The following is a 19,688-nucleotide window of genomic DNA, read 5'->3' on the forward strand; positions in this document are numbered from 1 at the left end:
CATGGAGTAAAGGAATGATTACCAATAGTAATTGCTTCTCAGCTGTTACTAGTGGAGGCACATCAAATCCACTATTTTGTGATTTGGCCAAATCCTTCTCGAAAGATTCGGCCGAATACTAAACTGAAGGTTTTACTAATGAAGGTGAATTGCCCTTTAAGCTGTAAGTCTAACTTTTCCCAAGAGACCTGTTTATCTAAATTGTTACAATTACTTATTTGCTTATCTCAAAATTGCTACAAAAGTATCTTAGAAAAACCTGGCGGCTGTTCTGGGCCAAATTAATTTAGAAACTGGCTGTTCAGTGCAGAGAAAGTCGGGACATTTCAGTACAAATGCAGGACTGCGGGTTGAGCTGTCAAAAGCGGGACTGTCCCGCTGAAAACAGGACAGTTGGGAGGTTTGATACGGCAGCACCCAACCAAGAAAATAAAACAAGTTTCTGCGTATTTAGCAAGCAACATATGGCAGCAGCAGTAACTGCGAAATAATGGAAAGTATTTACCTAGAGGGCTTTTGGACTGCTGAGCAAACAGGCTGATTGGATCAGGGTCATCAACTGAAGAGGAAAAGAATTTCCTGATGGCTGAGTTAGTGCTCATTAGGTTTTTCTAACCCGCACTTTATTTCCCTCTGATTTGCTTTTTTAAAAGGCAACCGCAGCCTGACAGATGGACAACAGAAAGACTTGGGAAATTATAATGAGTAGATTTGTCCTATATGCAATATACGAATTATCGCACGATCGGACTTCCCCATCTCCCGACCTGCCACTAACCATTCAGATCAAATAAAGTAGTAAAAGAACAGATCAGCAATGTTCTGCCCCTGACAGCAATCGTACGATATCTATATCTGACAAAGCTAGTGACAGTCTCCCACTGAAAATCGTATGATCGGCAATACACGCAGAGATATTATCGGCAGCCGACAGAAATCTTTTAACCGTCCGATCGACCAAACGACCGATCTCCGCCAGGACGAAAAATGTCAGACTCTCCACACACGGTCCGAAAATCATACGAATCCTCGATTGGTACGATCTGATCTTTGCGTCTATGGCAATGCACGTCAAAGGTGTAGGCTGGTCTGGATGTGCAATGAAAAGTAGGCTGTGAATAAAGTGTTTTGAATAAATAAAGAGCAAAGTTCCCACAATAGTGAATGTTTTTAAGTCTTCATATCAGCCACTTCATGTTTCTTGTGTTTAAAACAACTCCCCTGTTAAGGGTTGGGGCAGATTCGGGGAGATTTAGTCGACTGGTGACTAATCGCCTCTTCTGCGTGGCGACAATCTCCCCGAACTGCCTTCTGCCTGCTATAAAGAAGAAAAAAAACGGCAGCGCCAATGCACTCGCGGTACTATGATTTCCGAAGTCGCCTGAAGTTTCCTTGTGAGGCGACTTCAGAAATCGAAGTGCCGCGAGTGCATTGGCGCTGCCGTTTTCTCATTATAGCAGGGGGAAGGCAGTTCGGGGAGATTGTTGCCCCGCAGAAGAGGCGATTAGTCGCCAGGCGACTAAATCTCCCCGAATCTGCCTGTGTGCTAGCTCCCTTATAGTGTATAGTATATGGCCACCTTAAGTCAACAGCCTGTCCGAACAGAATCCAAACTCTTAAAATCACTTACTTTAGGTCATGTGATCGAGAGGATCCAATTTTTTTCCTTCCCCCTCCAGTTCCCTTACGTACATATGCAAATTAGGCTTTGGGTTCCATTGGGAATTTAGCTTTTAAATCACAGCCCAAATCTGTTCAACATCTTGAAGGGTGCAAACAGATCATCCATATTTGGAATACTATTTAACTCATTTTAATTATCAAATGTATGTGACTGTATTTGTGTTCTTTAATGTAAGAGTCGTGTATTACTCAAAACCGAGTTTCTCCTGCAGGAATGTGCCTCATGACTGCGTCTTTTGTGTTAATTTTTCAGATACAGAACCCACAATAATACAAGAGAACTTTTAAAGAAAGCACAATGGAGTTTTATGAATCCACATATTTTATTGTCCTGGTACCGTCTGTGGTCATCATGGTCATCTTTCTCTTCTTCTGGCTTTTCATGAAAGAGACTTCTTATGATGAGGTCCTTGCAAAGCAGAAAAAAGACCAGAAGCCCCCTCCTGCCAAGATAGAAAAAAAGAAAACCGACAAAAAAAAGAACAAGAAGAAAGAAGCTCAGAATGGCAACCTGCATGAATCAGACTCTGAAACAGCCATGCGCGATTTTGAATTGGTGGACGCGCTCTCCAGCGAGGAAGAACATGTTGTCCCCACCCCTGTTGTTTCGGCAGAGCCAATTGGAAATATAAAAGAACGGAAGAAAAAGGACAAGAAACCGTCAAAACCAGTTGAGGAACAAGTCAACAAAGAAATCAATGGAACAAAATTACCAAGTAAGAAACCGGAACCTGTTCCAGTTACCAAACAATCAACGCCACCACCTCCAGATACCGGAGCAGCTAAGAAGAAAGCAGGACAGAAGAAGCAAAAGAATGGAAGAGGTATTTTTTTTTTCAGTACACAATATGCCATTAGGAATTCATAGTTTTTTTTTTAACCTATGAGCAATATTCAGAGTTGGGGAGCAACACAAGAATGAAAAATGTTCCTGGGTGGTGAAAAATAAATGATTTTATCGGCTATTGGTAGCCCCTGTATGGACTGGCAGCATGCAGGAGAGTCTATTTGGCAGTACAACTGTTTTTTATGCAACCAAAACTTACCTCCAAACTAGGATTTCATGTTCATGTTGCCCACAGGCCACTGGATGGGGATCATTGCTTTAAAGGCTAAAGCTGGCCATACATGAAGAGATCCGCTCGTGTGACAACATCGCCAAACGAGCGGATCTTTCACCGATATGACCACCAATGGCAGGGCTATATCGGGGTAATCCCAACATTGAATGATCAGATTATAACGAGGAGCAATGGGCTCGGATGGGTCGGTCGGCAGAAAAATGAAACCTTACCGATCAATATCGTGACTAGATATCGATTAGAAAGACCCCACACAGGCAGATAAATTGCCGATTTGGTCTAAAGGACCGATATCGGCAGCTTTATCTGCCCGTGTATGGCCAACTTCAGTATGGTGAGAAATACAGGGGGCAGGGAATATGTATGCTAGTTAGTATATACACACAGAGCGACAGCCTGTTTAAACATAGTATAGCGAGACAGGATTAGGAACTTGTATAGTGTATAGAAAGAGAAATCCTGTGCAAACACAGTACATTGACAGGCTGAAGAGGTCTGAACAGTATAGTGAGAGAGACCAGTAAAAGCTCATTATTATTATTATTATTAGAACTGATGGACAGTGTTGAGTAGAGGTTTTCAAACTTGTTGCACTAAAGTAGCCAAGAGGAGACCTAGTCAAGATCTCCTGTAGCTTTGTTCATAGCAAATGCTGAGGGAAACTTACCACTATGTCTAAAATACTCACAACCCCTTACTAGACACATAAAGGGGTAGTGACACGTTCTTAAAAAGCATTGAATTGATATTCATATGATTCAAATGCAACCTGCCAAGATCAGCTCCCTGGCAAGATGCCGAACTAAGGACTGGCTTAGTTAAAGGAGAAATCAACCTGTGGGGAAAAAAACACGTACCCCCCACCCCAGTTAGACCTCCCTCCCTCCTCCCCCAGGCTAACTACCCCCACAGGGAAATACTCCATACTTACCTCTCTGCACAGATTCTTCCAGCGAAGTTCCACGCGTCCATCTTCTGGCTCCTCTGTAAGCTGACTGAGAGATGGGTATTTCTGCACATGCGCAGTTGAAGCAGTTTCCTGTTTGCGACAACTGCGCATGCGCGGAATTACACACAGATTGACAATCTCTCAGTCATTTTACAGAGGAGCCGGAAGATGGACATGTGCAACTTTGCTGGAAGAATCTATGCTGGGGGTAAGTATGGCGTATGGGGAGATTTTGAAATCTGACATGGGGCTAGACATATTGTCAATTTCCCAGCTGCCCCCAGTCATGTGACTTGTGCTCTGATAAACTTCAATCACTCTTTACTGCTGTACTGCAAGTTGGAGAGATATCACCCCCTCCCCTTTCCTCCCAGCAGTCTAACAAAAGAACAATGGGAAGGTAACCAGATAACAGCTCCCTAACACAAGATAACAGCTGCCTGGTAGATAGATCTAAGAACAGCACCCAATAGTAAAATCCAGGTCCCACTGAGACACATTCAGTTACATTGAGTAGGAGAAACAACAGCCTGCCAGAAAGCAGTTCCATCCTAAAGTGCTGGCTCTTTCTGAAATCACATGACCAGGCAAAATGAGCTGAGATGCACCTACACACCAATATTACAACTAAATACACTTGCTGGTTCAGGAATTAAATTTATACTGTAGAGTGAATTATTTGCAGTGTAAACATTGTCATTTAGAAATAAAAACGACATCATAAAAATCATGACAGAATCCCTTAAAGGAGAAGGAAACCCCCAGGGCGCTAAACCCCTCCCCCCCTCCCCTGTGTTGCCCCCCCTCCCTCCTCCCCCCTGGCCTACCTGTCCCCCTGGGCAAATGCCCCTAACTTTTTACTCACCCCTCTGCGCAGGTCCTGTCCACGGAGTTCGCAGTCGCCATCTTCTCCCACGCGCGTCTTCTTCCTGCTCTGACCGGCGTATTCTGGCGCATGCGCAGTAGGAACAGGTACCGGTACGGCTCTACTGCGCATGCGCCGAATGTCACGAAGTTTTCCGATTTCACTTCGTGACATTCGGCGCATGCGCAGTAGAGCCGTACCGGTACCTGTTCCTACTGCGCATGCGCCAGAATATGCCGGTCAGAGCAGGAAGAAGACGCGCGTGGGAGAAGATGGCGACTGCGAACTCCGTGGACAGGACCTGCGCAGAGGGGTGAGTAAAAAGTTAGGGGCATTTGCCCAGGGGGACAGGTAGGCCAGGGGGGAGGAGGGAGGGGGGCAGCACAGGGGAGGGGGGGAGGGGTTTAGCGCCCTGGGGGTTTCCTTCTCCTTTAAAGGTGTTAGTGGAATGGGCAAAAGGAGCTGGTTTACCAGTTGGGGAGTGTAGAAGCTTTTGTTTATGTACTCTGTTTATTATTTGACATTGCTTATACGAGAAGGTTGCTGGGCACTAGTATATGTAGAAGGTTATGTGTGTGTTTTTTTTTTTTAATAGTCTCATGCTGCCAAACAGTTTCCTTAGCACTGTACAATAGGGAAGTTGAAAACAATAAGACAAGGATTTGCATTTATGCAGAAAAACAAAGTTTATAGCGATAACTTAGATAAACATAAAGCCAGGCGTTCTCCTAGTTGAGCATTTAAAGGGATACTGGTATAGGAAAACATGTTTTTTTTCCAGAATTAATCGGTTAATAGTGCTGCTTCAGTAGAATTCTGCGCTGAAATCCGTTTTTCAAAAGAACAAGTTTTTTTTATGTTTAATTTTGAAATCTGACATGGGGCTAGACATATTGTCAGTTTTCCAAGTGCCCTCAGTCATCTGACTTGTGCTCTAATAGACTTCAGTCACTCTTTACTGCTGTACTGCAGGTTGGAGTGATATCACCCCTCCTTCCCCCACCCTCCCAGCAGCTTAACAACAGAACAATAGGAAGGTAACCAGATAACAGCTCCCTTGTAGGATACAACACTCAATAGTAAAATCCAGGTCCCACTGAGACACATTCAGTTACATTGAGTAGGAGAAACAACAGCCTGCCAGAAAGCAGTTCCATCCTAAAGTGCTGGCTCTTTCTGAAAGCACATGACCAGGCAAAATGATCTGAGATGCACCTACACACCAATATAACAACTAAGAAAAAATACACTTTTTGGGCTAGGAATGAAATTTTACATGGTAGAGTGAATTATTTGCAGTATAAACAGTGTAATTTAGAATTTAAAACTCATGACCGAATCCCTTTAAGGCTGTGCCTTTAAGGAATGGTAAAACCAAAAACTGTAACTGTTTTAAAGTAATAAAAATATAATTTAAGTTTTCCCTGCACTGGTAAAACTGGTGTGTTTGCTTCAGAAATGCCATTATCATCTATTTGTTTAGAAGTCTCCCTTGTCACTGGGAAAGTGGGAGAGCAGCTATGGTGGGGAAACCTCCTGGGTAAGGATAAGGTATCTTTAATGAAAATTATAGGAAGGCTGTATATTCTACTGAGCCTTAATTATTGAACATATTTTGAATAAAGGGGTATAAAGCCAATAATTATCATGTGCTGTTTTTTTAAATCAGATGATTCACCACTGAGTCCTGAGACAAAGAATGAACAGGTTGTCCCCTCTTCTAAAAAACAAGAGCCCCTTAGCCCACCAGTGGAGGTGAAGCCACAAGAGAGCGGGGCAGGAGGGAAGAAGAAAACGAACGTTAAAAAGCAAAAAATAGAAAATGGTATGTAAGAAAAGAAACGCACCAAGACTATGGGGAAATGCTGAAGTTTTTAAAATAATAAGATGTACATTGTAGATGATAACTGTAAAGATAAATTAGGGGCTTTTCATACTACGCAAAATCTAAAGAAGGATGAAATCACTGAATTTAAATTTTTAATTTGAAGGGAATCTTAAGACTGAGCATGATTTGAATTTAGTGGATATTCTTAAAGGAGTATTTTAGTCGCAAAGAGAAAAACAATTCACACCAATAGGAATAAAAATCTCGCAATGTAATATTGTTCCTTAAACTGTTATTTTATTGCGAATTTTAATTGTGCACTCTTAAAAAGTGCTTGAAGGTGTCGTAATCTTTTGGAGGAAACATAACGACTTTTTATTACATTTACCGCGAATACTATAAAATTCTTAAACGGTCTTGTCGGAAGTGGTCGCTAAACAGTTTCTGTCTTCGCAAAAGCTATATTAAATTTGCGCAAAGCAAAAGGCATAACTTTTCGCATTGCGAATAGTTTTTCTGTTACCGACTTTTATTACATTAACCCATTTGTGTCCTAAATATTGTCATTATTCAGGTGTAGGTGGGTGGAAACAGGGGTGTGATTGACACATGGAAAAATCACAAACAAAAATGACTTTTCCCAATTTGTTTTCTCTGTAATGGATTCTAACCCCAGCTGCTAGAGCTTTGCTCTATTAAAATCTGATTTGGCCAGTTCACTATGTACATCATCTGTTCTAGCTGCATTTTAAATCAAAAAACATCATTTGTGAATTAGCTTTTCATTCCTGGTCTTACTGTATGTTCCTTTGTGCTTACCTTGATGGCCTCCTTTAGGGTCAGGGCACACGCTCAGATTCGGGGACATTAGTCGCCCGGCAACAAATCTCTTCTTCGGGGCGATTAATCTCTCCGAACTGCCTCCCGCCGGCTAGAATGTAAATCTCCGGTGGGATTGCACTCGGAACAATTTGTTTTCCGAAGTCACCCGAAGTTTCATCGTGAGGAACTAATCTCCCCAAAGGGCACTAATCTCCCCAAACTGCGTCCAGCCGGCTAGAAGGTAAATCGCGGCGGGAGGCAGTTTGGGAGAAATAGTGCCCCGAAGAAGAGGAGATTTGACGCTGGGCAACTACCGTATATACTCGAGTATAAGCCGAAGTACCTAATTTTACCTCCAAAAACTGGGAAAGCTTATTGACTCGAGTATAAGCCTAGGGTGAGAAATGCAGCAGCTTCTGGTAAGTTTCAATCAAAAATTTGAGGGTTTCTGCTCCCATTGGAGGTGCCGGAGTCTCGTTTTTGGATGCCGGCGACCATTCTTGGACGCCGTCGAATATTATTGGAGACTATTCTTGGACGCTGGCGACTATTCTTAGGCGCCGGCGACCGTTTTTGCGTTTGACCCGAGTATAAACCGAGGTGGAGTTTTTTAGCATATTTTGGGGGCTGAAAAACTCGGTTTATTCTCGAGTATATACGGTAATCTCCCCGAATCTGAGCGTGTGTCCTGACCCTTACACATTTGCTAGCACATTTCCTATACTTCTTTTATTGCCTCACTTGTCTACAAGTATGTCCTACTTTGCCATTGTGCAATCTCAATATAAATCTAGCTCCAGCATTTGGCAAGGTCCTTTAAAATTAATTTGTAATTTAGCATATATGTTAATGAGCCCTCTTGTATTTTACCTCTCGGAACGCTACGATTGGTTAGAGAGTGACACACAATATTATTCAAAAGCCAACTGTCGGCAGCAGGATTGTAAACTTTTCAGTACTGATGAAAAATGTATCTAGCGATAATCTAATAATAATCTATAAATATCTGTACACTATAATGTTGTGTACATCAGCTGTGGATTCAAACCATCAGATCTCCTTGGAAAAGGAAATAAGAAATATACCTTCAGTTTCAGGCCTAGTGGATGAGCCATTAATTCAGCCCACTGTTTATATCCCATTAATGGACAACTCGGAATTGAATGTGGTTGAAAAGAAAGAGACGGCCAACTTGGAGAAATCGGAGTTGCCGGAGAATCCCCCAAAAAGCAGTGGCAAGAAGATGAAGACAGTTACAGATAAAGGTAAGAAAAGGGGTTTTGGTTTGTAGACTTTTATCATGTCACCGCCAGGCAGAACACAACCAGGGGCCCGACCAAACTGGGGACCTATTAATAAATGCCTATTTTATTAAACCACAAATGTAGAAGTATGGCCCAAAGCTCAGTATGAGTTAGGAAATACAACCAGCGTTTCCTTAATGATTTTGCGAGCCTTAATGCTTGAGCAATCTTAAATCAGGCCCTTAATCTGCTAATGCGTCTTTGTGTCTGAATATGACATTGGCATATCTTTAAAGGAAAAATGAAAGTATTTTAAAGTAATGAAAATATAATGTCCTGTTGCTCTGCGCTAGTAAAAGTGGTGTAGTACTTTAGTTTATATAAACAAGCTGCTGTGTAGCCATGGGGGCAGCCATTCAAAGAAGGAAAAAGGAGAAAAGGCACAGAATACTCAGCAGATACCAGAAAAGCTCTAGTATAGAATGGGATTTCTCAGAATTTATCTCTTATCTACTGTGTATCCTGTGCTGGAATAGCTGCCCCCATGGCTACACAGCAGCTTGTTTATATAAACTATAGTAGTACTTATCTGTTATCTACTGTGTATCCTGTGCTTGAATGGCTGCCCCCATGGCTACACAGCAGCTTGTTTATATAAACTATAGTAGTACTTATCTGTTATCTACTGTGTATCCTGTGCTTGAATGGCTGCCCCCATGGCTACACAGCAGCTTGTTTATATAAACTATAGTAGTACTTATCTGTTATCTACTGTGTAAAAGGTCCACACTATGTGTGAGGTAGTGAGATATGACAGACTTAATGGGGAACTATTGTGAACATTTTAATTTAATATAAGCTTCAATTTTACTGATGGAAGAAACTTTCTGAATATGATCAATTAAATATTCTACATTGTTTCTGAAATAATCAAGTTTATCTTCACTATTCCTCTATCAGCATCTGTTTCTCTTCATGCAGCAGTTGGGTGTCAGATATTCATTGACAGTTAGATCCAATATATCTTATAGGGGGGCTCCTTTCCTAGCAGATGAATTAGAGCTCACTCAAATAACTGATTCCAGTACAGGGAAATCATTTTTAAAAATTTGGATTATTTGATTACAATGGAGTCTATGGGAGATGGCCTTTCTGTAATTCGGAACTTTCTGGATAACAGGTTTCCGGATAACGGATCCCATACCTGTACAAACAAAATAACTGTCTTTTGCACAAATCCTGCATGTAGAGAGACATGATGTCTGGTGAGTTTAATAGAGTGAGCTCTAATACATCTTCTAGGCAAAAGGAGCCCCCCTATAAGATATATTGGATCATTCTTCTGACCCCCAACTCCTAAATGAAGACAGAATAAGCAGAAACAGAGGCTGAGAGAGGAAAAGTGAAGATAAACTTGATTATTTCAGACATGGTACAGAATATTTAATTGATTGTATTTATAAAGTTTCTTATTTCAGTATGATGAAGCTTATATTACATTTTCATTTTCGCGATAATTCCCCTTTAAGAAGCGGCACAAAAAATTTCTTAGACAAGGATTGGGTTAACTTTTTTCCTGTACTTTTTTTTGTAGAAAATGCTGAAGTGAAGTTTAAGGATTTTATTGTGAGCCTGAGAAGCATGGTGTTTACAGAAGAAGAAGCACTGTCTCTGGTGGATGTGCTCAAGGCTAAATCAAACGCTGTACAAGAAATTATACACAAGGTGAGCAATGTTTCCTTGTCTAAGTGCACTAAAGAGATGGAAAGATTGTGGGAATGGGATGACTCAGTTTTTTGTATCTGAACTGTTTAGGGGGCCCTCCAGCTGTTGATGCCCATCTGCCAGCAATGCTAAACTAGGAAAGACACAAACACATATATATAGTGAATAAAGTAGCCCCTCTTGTAAAATATAAGGATATTATAAGTTACCGAGGAGTTTCATGACCATATAAAAGTACGACTCCGAAGGCCGAGTGTTTTTATACAGGTCATGGAACTCCGAGGTAACTTATAATATCCTTATATTTTACAACTGGGGGTACTTTATTAATTATAATACACTAATTTTAGTGAGTCATGTGACAGAAATTACATCACTACTCACCGTTTATAACTGATGACATCACTACTCACCGTTTATAAGGATATAATTTACAAGATATTCATGGCTTTTGTGTATTATATAGTGAATAAAGTACCCCCTCTTGTAAAATATAAGGATATTAGAAGTAACCGAGGAGTTTCATGACCATATAAAAACACGAGGCCGAAGGACATGGAACTCTGAGGTAACTTCTAATATCCTCATATCTCAAAACAAGGGGGTACTTTATTTATTATAATACACAAGTTTCAGTGAGTCATGTGACAGAAATGACATCAGAACTCACCGTTTAGGATATAATTTACAAGATATTCATGGCTTTTGTGTATTATATATATATATATATATATATATATATATATATATATATATAATACACAAAAGCCATGAATATCTTGTAAATTATATCCTTATAAACGGTGAGTAGTGATGTCATCAGTTATAAATGGTGAGTAGTGATGTAATTTCTGTCATATGAGTCACTAAAATTTGTGTATTATAATAAATAAAGTACCCCCAGTTGTAAAATATGAGGATATTATAAGTTACCTCGGAGTTCCATGACCTGTATAAAAACATTCGGCCTTCGGAGTCGTACTTTTATATGGTCATGAAACTCCTCGGTAACTTATAATATCCTTATATTTTACAAGAGGGGGTACTTTATTCACTATATATAGGAACTACTCTTATTGCAGTTGCATCCTCAAACGTAAATAGTGTGGCAGGTCCCAGGTCAGTGAGTGCAAATAAGAAGATTAGGAATAATTTGTGTACCAAAAATAAATAAAATATGCTGGGGAGAGGTTTTTAGGGTTTTTATACTTGGTCCAGGTCCCACAGTAGATAGTCTATTACACTATAGCAGTTTAGTTTGGCAACTATTTTTGTAGCAGACAAAACAAAACGTTGCTGCTTTCTCCAGTGTGATCTTCAATGATAGAATTTGTTTGGTGGGAATGAAAACCTGAGCCATATTCCTCTTTTATAATTCATCTCTAGTATTTAATAAACACTATGGGGCAAATTCACTAAGATGCGAAGTTGCGCCAGGCGCAACTTCGCCGCACTTCGCCAGGCGAATTTTCGCCAGCGCTCCGCAAATTCTCTAAAATCCGAAGTTGCGCACAGGGGTAGCGTAAGTTTGCGAAGTTGCGCTAGCGTTGATTCGCTATGTAAAGCGAAGTTACGCTAGCGAAGGCTAATTTGCATACGGCACGAAATTCAAATTTCAATGGAGGAATACGTATCTGCACTACAAATGCCAAGAAAACCTTCAATTCAGCAAATAAAAATTTTATTTTGCCCTACACATGTGCCCACTGTCTAGGTAAGTTGCCATGAGTCAGGAAATGTAGGGGGGAAGGAGGGGAGCCCCAAAAATTTTTTCGATCTTTTTCAGCCTATCACCCATCATGTAGAAAACACGCCAGCGTTTTTTGGGACTTAGAAAAAATTTGGACTTTTTTTGAAGCAATCCCTATCTACTCTATTGCGCTTCGCCTGGTCTGAGGTGGCGAAGGAAGTCTAGCGTAAAAGGTAGCGTTCACTACACTGCGCGCTTTAGTGAATTTGCGTAGTTACTTCGCTAGCGAAAATTCGCCAGCGTAAGGGTGCGAAATAACACTAGCGAAACTACGCCAGCGTTCGTTAGTGAATTTGCGCAGTAACGAAAATGCCAAACGCTAGCGAACTAACGCTAGCGTTCGGCGCTTCGCGTTTTAGTGAATTTGCCCCTATATTGTAGTGCTTGCACATTAAAGGGGAACTATCGCGAAAATGAACATTTAATATTGGCTTCATCATACTGAAATAAACTTTCTAAATACAATCAGTTAAAAATGCTGTACTGTTTCTGAAATAATCAAGTTTATCCTTTCCTCTTTTATCATCTGTTTCTCATTCTGTCTTCATTCAAGAGTTGCGTGTCAGGTGAATGATCCAATATATCTAGAGGATGTATTAGAGCTCACTATTAGAATCGCCAGAAATCCTGTCTCTCTACATGCAGAATTTGTGCAAAAGGCAGTTATTTTGTTAGATTTTGTTTGTACTGGAATCAGTTATTTGAGTGAGCTCTAATACATCTGCTAGGAAAGAGAGCCCCCCCTCCTATAAGATTTATTGGATCATTCATCTGACACCCAACTGCTGCATGATGACAGAATGAATAGAAACAGATGCTGAGAAAGGAATAGTGAAGATAAACTTGATTATTTCAGAACAATGCAGACTTTTTAATTGATTGTATTTAGAACGTTTCTTACTTCAGTACAAGGAAGCTTATATTAAATTTTCATTTTCAAGATAGTTCCCCTTTAATGCATATTTCTCTGTCGCAGTTGCTTTGTTTCCAGCTTGAGCTTCGCTGACAGTTTGGGCAGCAGTTCTGATGTGTGTTTGTGTGTTGCTTCCTATTGCTGTAATGTAAATTTTAACTGTCAGCCATACTTATTGGTTGGTGGTGATGCATGAACTTCCATCATATAAGGCTAGACATGCGGGAATAATATGCCATGAAATGACTTCAGCTTAAAAGAATTACTTCTCTTTTACTGCGGTGTTATTAAAATGTCACAATAACCCAGTGACTTGAAGCTGTCAATAGAAAACTACCAGCTACTTCACCTAAAAAAAAATTCCACATTATTTTCCCTTGAAATACATCATGGTCGTGGGCAGATTCCTGTGTTCTGGATGTGCTCCAGGAACAAATGGCAGCCATTAACAGTTACTATAGGAAGTCTAACAATACATTCCACTAACAATAAATTCTGCTAATAGAGGAACCCATTGTTTAACTGTAAGGCATGGAAGGATTTTTCCAAGGCAGTCATGGGACAACCTGCTGTCAACAAACAAGTAAAACTGAGAATAAAGACTCCGCTACAGCATTTTGTAGCCATAATTATGGATACATCTTATGGATATATCTTATGGATATGGGTGGAGAAAGAAGTAGGAGAGACAAGCATTTAAAGGGATACGGAATCAGTTAATAGTGCTGCTCCAGCAGAATTCTGCACTGAAATCCATTTCTCAAAAGAACAGTTTTTTTATATTCGATTTTGAAATCTGACATGGGGCTAGACATATTGTCAATTTCCCAGCTGCCCCAAGTCATGTGACTTGTGCTCTGATAAACTTCAATCACTCTTTACTGCTGTACTGCAAGTTGGAGTGATATCACCCCCCTCCCTTTTCCCCCCCAGCAGCCAAACAAAAGAACAATGGGAAGGTAACCAGATAGCAGCTCCCTAACACAAGATAACAGCTGCCTGGTAGATATAAGAACAACACCCAATAGTAAAAACTCATGTCCCACTGAGACACATTCAGTTACATTGAGAAGGAAAAACAACAGCCTGCCAGAAAGCATTTCTCTCCTAAAGTGCAGGCACAAGTCACATGACCAGGGGCAGCTGGGAAATTGACAAAATGTCTAGCCCCATGTCAGATTTCAAAATTGAATATAAAAAAATCTGTTTGCTCTTTTGAGAAATGGATTTCAGTGCAGAATTCTGCTGGAGCAGCACTATTAACTCATGTGTTTTGAAAAAAACATGTTTTCCCATGACAGTATCCCTTTAAGGAGAAGGAAAGGTACCAAAACATGTTTTCTGATGACAGGATCCCTTTAAAAAAAAAGTGAGTGTATCACATTGCTAACAACATCTCTAAAAATTCAAACCTTTTGTGTTTTTAGGCCAACAGGGGAGATGCAGCGGCTGCCCTTCAGCTGCAGGAAAAGGAAAAACAGTTAATTGCTGCCAAAGACGAAGCATCAGTAGTGAAGGAACAGTGCAAGCAGCTCACTCAGGTAATACCCGGACACACTGATTCATTAGCCTCAAATGGACTGAAGAGACTTTGATACATTTAAACTAAGTTACTGATCCTCAACCAGTAGCCTGCGAGCAACATGTTGCTCACTAGCCCATCGGATTTTGCTTCCAGTAGCCTCAAAGCAGTTGCTTCTTTTTAAAAAAAATTCCTGCCTTGAAGGCAAACTGTATTTGCATAGAAACCATGTGACCTGCCAAACAGAACCCCTATATGTTGCCAGTCCAAATAAGGGCTACCAATAACCAATCACAGCTCTTATATGGCATCACCATTAACTATTTTCATGCTTATATTGCTCTCCAACTTCTTTTACATTTGAATGTGGCTCACAGGTAAAAAACACTGGGGACCCCTGGTCTAAGGGGTAATTCTCTGGGGTCAGCTGTTTTCCCCACCAAATCTCTCTTTGCTTTAATGTTCATTTTAACGATGATGATGTTCGATTTCCTTATTATAACACCCAGTTTAATGTTTATATCCTAGGAGCTTGTAGCAGAAAAGCAAAAGTTGAACTTGGTTGAAGCAAAGGCAAGGGAGCGGATAACTCTGCTGGAGAAAGAGCACGGGGTTTATCAGAGCAAGATGCACGGCAGCTACCAAGAGGCACAGCAAATGCAACTGAAGGTAAGGGAGTGGTTATGGATTTCTTTCTTTATTATGGTGTTTCTTGTGCGTCTACCTGCTCTGCAATGGCATTCAGTAATCAGCAAGAAGGGACTGCTGGGCTAGTGGCATACAGAAGGAAAGGACCTGCTCCCATCTGTCCCTTGCTGAGTGCATATAGACATATAGAAGAGATCCTCTGCACTCAACCAATTATCAATATATTTAAGACAGAGACATTTTGTGCTACTGCTACTGAAAAATGCCTTACCCTTTAAACAAAACAGGGATTGTTTGTCCATATATTGCAATATATTTAAGCTGAACAACTACGTCAAAGTCATCCCATATCTGGCCAGTCCTACACTCAATTTTCATCTGATTCATTAAGAATTCTATTGCTTTGCCTTTCCTAGGCTATATTACAAGGTACAGGTGTTACCACTTATAATAAAACCCTCTGACATAACTAAACTCGACAAAAAACTACAAGCCTTCATATGGAAACGTAAAAGACCTAGGATATCGTTAATGAAACTAGCACAACCTAAAAGCAATGGTGGCCTTAACCTACCATTATTAAAATATTACAACTTGGCTAGTCTTATGCGAATAGCCAAAGACTGGATCAACAGAGAGAGTATGTACACTGATACTCAAAGAGATCAAAATTTCACACCAAATATCTCTTTAGCATATCTGCTACATGCCCTACCCTCGGAAATTCCAGACCACTGCCAAACCAATCCGCTGATACACACCACAATTGAAGCATGGCAAAAAATCAGAACCAAATTATTCGGGACATACAAACTGTCACTTTTCCTGCCATTATTAAGCAACAAACGCTTCCAAGATGCTAAAGCAGACCCCCGTTTCAAACTATGGCATTCCAAAGGCTTAACCATGATTGGCTCACTACTTAACCCAAGCACGGGTACAATTTATAAATTCCCAGACCTACAATCCAAATATGACCTCCCTAACAATCATATCTTTGCCTACCTGCAAGTAAAAAGCTATGCGGAACTAGTGACTCGGGGTATAAAAGCACAATTAACAAATAATCCATTGGATGTCTTAATAAAGGCGCATAAGGGACGGCTTCTTACAACATCAGGAGTATATGCTATCATTCGACCACTTATAGACTACAACTTACGTACAGAAGGAATATCGAGATGGCCAAATATAATACCAAACACGACAATAACCCAAATTACCACGGCATATATGAAACGCACCAAAGCCTTATCAGCAGTCTATTTCCAAGACGTGGCCCTTAGACTTCTCCATAGAGCATATGTGTCCCCCAAAATAGCACACACAATTGGCCTAACACAGACGCCCAAATGCGCAAAGTGCAATCATGCAGACGCCACTTTGGAGCATGCATTGTGGTCATGTACTAAATTAAATGCTTTATGGAATACAGTTCTATCACATATTGCGAGTTGGTGTGGATTCATAGTAACCCAAGCAGACCCACGAATTCTGTTGGGTTTATATCCCACACCCACTGACAACACCTTCAAAGGTAACCTCAGACTCGCAGATATAATGGTACTAACAACAGTTAAGACCATCTTGGAATATTGGACTAACACGCAACCACCTCCAACACAACTTTGGAACCGCAAATTACTGTATACAATGCAACTCCAATGGGTCTTGGCATTACAAGATAAGGAACTCAAAGGCTCACTCTTCTTTGATATTTGGAGCAAATACCTAGACACATTGGAAGGACAAAAACAGCAAAAATTACTGGCCCCCTTCAGATGTACCAAATGGTGGGCAGAAAGCTCCCTCAGAGGTGAACTTAACTAGCACCTCCAAAGCAAGAAGGCGAAATGAAAAAAGAAAAAGGTACTCGCCCCCTCCTCCTCCTCTCTCTTACCAACTCATGTATCTGTATTGATGACAACTACCTCCTAACTGTCGCAAATGACATGATAAAGAAGCTCCCTCTACCCCCTCCTTTCCCTCTCTCCAATGTTTCTTACTCTTTCCTTTTCCCATCTTTCTTTCTATTCTGTCTCTCTCTATTCTCAAATGTTATTGTGTTATACAGATATCAAGAAACCTTGTTGACAGTGATTGAATTTGATTGGTACACCCATGGAACAATGATATTTGTATACCCAATCTGTCATAACGAACATACCATATTATGCACAGTTTCTTTGCTAAATAATGCTATTTGTTTTTTTTTTTTTGAAAATACAATAAAAAGTAAATAAAAAAAAAAAAAAAAAAAAAAGAATTCTATTGCTTCATTATACATTTTACAAAGGGACTAGGTTTTACCTGCAACTTACTAGATGCTTTCAAAGTAAAACTCCCAAACTTGGCTGCCCTTTTATTAGACACCAGTGGGATCACCTGACTATAGCTGGGAAGGGTGGGAGCTACAACATGGAGCTGGTCACTGCTCCTGTATAAACTATAACAAACAAGGGAAAGTTGTGCTCACCACTACTTTTTAAAAACATTAGGCGGGGTTGCAATGAGGCTGTGACCACAAAGCATCTAGTAAGTTGCAGGTAAAACTTAGTCCCTGTGTAAAATGTATAATGAAGCAATAGAATTCTTAATGAATCAGATGAAAATTGAGCGTAGGACTGGCCAGATATGGGATGACTTTGACGTAGTTGTTCAGCTGAAATATATTGCAATATATGGACAAACAATCCCTGTGTTGTTTAAAGGGGAAGGCATTTTTCAGTAGCAGTAGCACAAAATGTCTCTGTCTTAAATATATTGATAATGGGTTGAGTGCAGAGGACTCTTGTATTTGTCTATATGTATTTTGTGGTCACACCCTCATTGCACCCCCGCCTAATGGTTTTAAAAATTAGTGGTGAGCACAACCTTCCTTTGCTGAGTGCACACATCATGCACATGGGGCGGATTTTATCTCAGAAAAGCTAAAATATGCATTTTTTTAAGTGGGGACCCAAGGCACCATTGCTACACAACTGTCCTTATCCAGAAATCCCCAGGTCCCAAGTTTTCCAAATAATAGACCCCATACATGCAATGTAACAATAAACCACCTTTTTTTTAGAGTTGTTTTACCCTTTCATATTAATGAATCTTTAACCCTTTCATTGTCTGTGTAAATGAACCTCCCTGTAGATTCTCTGGGTCTTGGTTTGTTGTTAATCTGTATTATGCCACATGTTTGCAGGCAACACACAGAGTATCATGATGAAGAATATCATCAGTTTAGGCTACTGAGAGGGCTAGGAGCATAACAAATGCATGTGATGGTGATTTACTGCCTGAAGACACTGCTGGAAGCATTTGTTGTGCCCCAGCGATGCATTATGTTTTGCTATTCAGTGGCCAAGGGGCTATTCCAAATGTTTCTTTAAATAACCTGAGTCAGGGCGGTTATATTCATAGCTTCTCAGGATTCAGCCATGGCTCAGCTTCCTTTAATACCAGGGAAGAATGTAAGCTGAGAACAGATGGTGCCAAGAGATGTGCCCTTCAGCGTAACTGCATGCACAACACTTTAATTATAAATAACCAATGTCCAGCAGCATACTAGGGGCAAATTTACTAAAGGGCGAAGTGACTAAAGCTGGCAAAAATTCGCCAGCATCACGTCATTTCAGAACTTCGCTGATCGCTGGCGTAACTTCGCTAGCGAAGGAGATAGACTCTAGCGGTACTTCGCTCCCTAACGCCATAGTTTTTTATAGTTTTTTAACTTCGACCTTTGATAAATATGCCCCTAGGGGTTGTCAAGAACTAACTCTATATATATATTGAGGTGATCGCAAATATATTTTTCAAATGATTTATGTTAAACCAAGTACTTCTATCTTTAAGGTTTTTATTTGCCATTTTAAAGCCGCCTCAAAAATGTATAAACCCATGTATGTATGTATATATATATATATATATATGTAAGGGGGATTTTATTCCATGCAATGTTGGAAACCCTGCTAACTGACATAAGGGTTTCATTTTTCATGTCACTGAAACTGGGTCATGGTATATTAATATAAAACCTGACATGGATAGCAAGAGTATGCTGTGTTTATGGCAGTGTTTGTACCACGTGTACTGAATGGAATTTTCTTTAGTTTCAGCAGGTTCGGGAGCAGTTGGATAACCAGATTTCGCACCTCAAACAGGAAAACAGTATCCTGAGAGATGCCGTCAGCTCGGCCACCAATCAGATGGAGAGCAAGTATGTGACGGGAGCTATCAATGGACATCACATTTAGTTTTGAATAAATGGTTTCCTTAGAGAACTAACTGTATCTGTAGACCATTTAGAAGAGGAAACGTACATGGTAATGTAGGGAAAAAACTGCAGGCACATTCGCATGCTACTTTATATTGTCTGAAACTGGTGTGTTAAATATGCCAATATTTGGTCTCCAAAATTCTATCATAGCATACGATTTGTCCATTTATGAAGCCAAAGTGATTGATCAGAACTGATTATACTTGTGACTTCACGTAACACCATTACAACAACAAATTGTGGAGTGGTCAGTACATTTTGTATTCATACCCAGCTATCGGTACTTGCACACTGTCTACAAGAAAAGATATGGGCAACTGGGTCGTTGACCCTGTTTGGCTGTTCTCCATGCATGGGCCCAAAGAATTAGCTGCACTGTCTAAATTGTAC

General features: G+C 40.4%; 1 protein-coding gene across 7 annotated transcripts in view; it reads left to right on the forward strand.

The window, feature by feature from the left end:
* LOC108700468 (kinectin) overlaps positions 1-19,688 on the forward strand; it is a 91,895-nt gene that overhangs the window by 13,893 nt on the left and 58,314 nt on the right. For all 7 annotated transcript variants that reach the window (XM_041575133.1, XM_041575136.1, XM_041575137.1 and 4 more), the window contains exons 2-8: positions 1,937-2,507; positions 6,249-6,404; positions 8,321-8,494; positions 10,068-10,198; positions 14,289-14,402; positions 14,912-15,052; positions 19,132-19,238. In XM_041575133.1, the coding sequence (XP_041431067.1) occupies positions 1,982-2,507; positions 6,249-6,404; positions 8,321-8,494; positions 10,068-10,198; positions 14,289-14,402; positions 14,912-15,052; positions 19,132-19,238 (1,349 nt within the window). In that variant the 5' untranslated portion in view covers positions 1,937-1,981. The remainder of the gene's footprint in view (positions 1-1,936; positions 2,508-6,248; positions 6,405-8,320; positions 8,495-10,067; positions 10,199-14,288; positions 14,403-14,911; positions 15,053-19,131; positions 19,239-19,688) is intronic.

The sequence above is a fragment of the Xenopus laevis genome, chromosome 8S (assembly GCF_017654675.1).
Source record: "Xenopus laevis strain J_2021 chromosome 8S, Xenopus_laevis_v10.1, whole genome shotgun sequence".
NCBI classification, from domain to species: Eukaryota; Metazoa; Chordata; class Amphibia; order Anura; family Pipidae; genus Xenopus; species Xenopus laevis.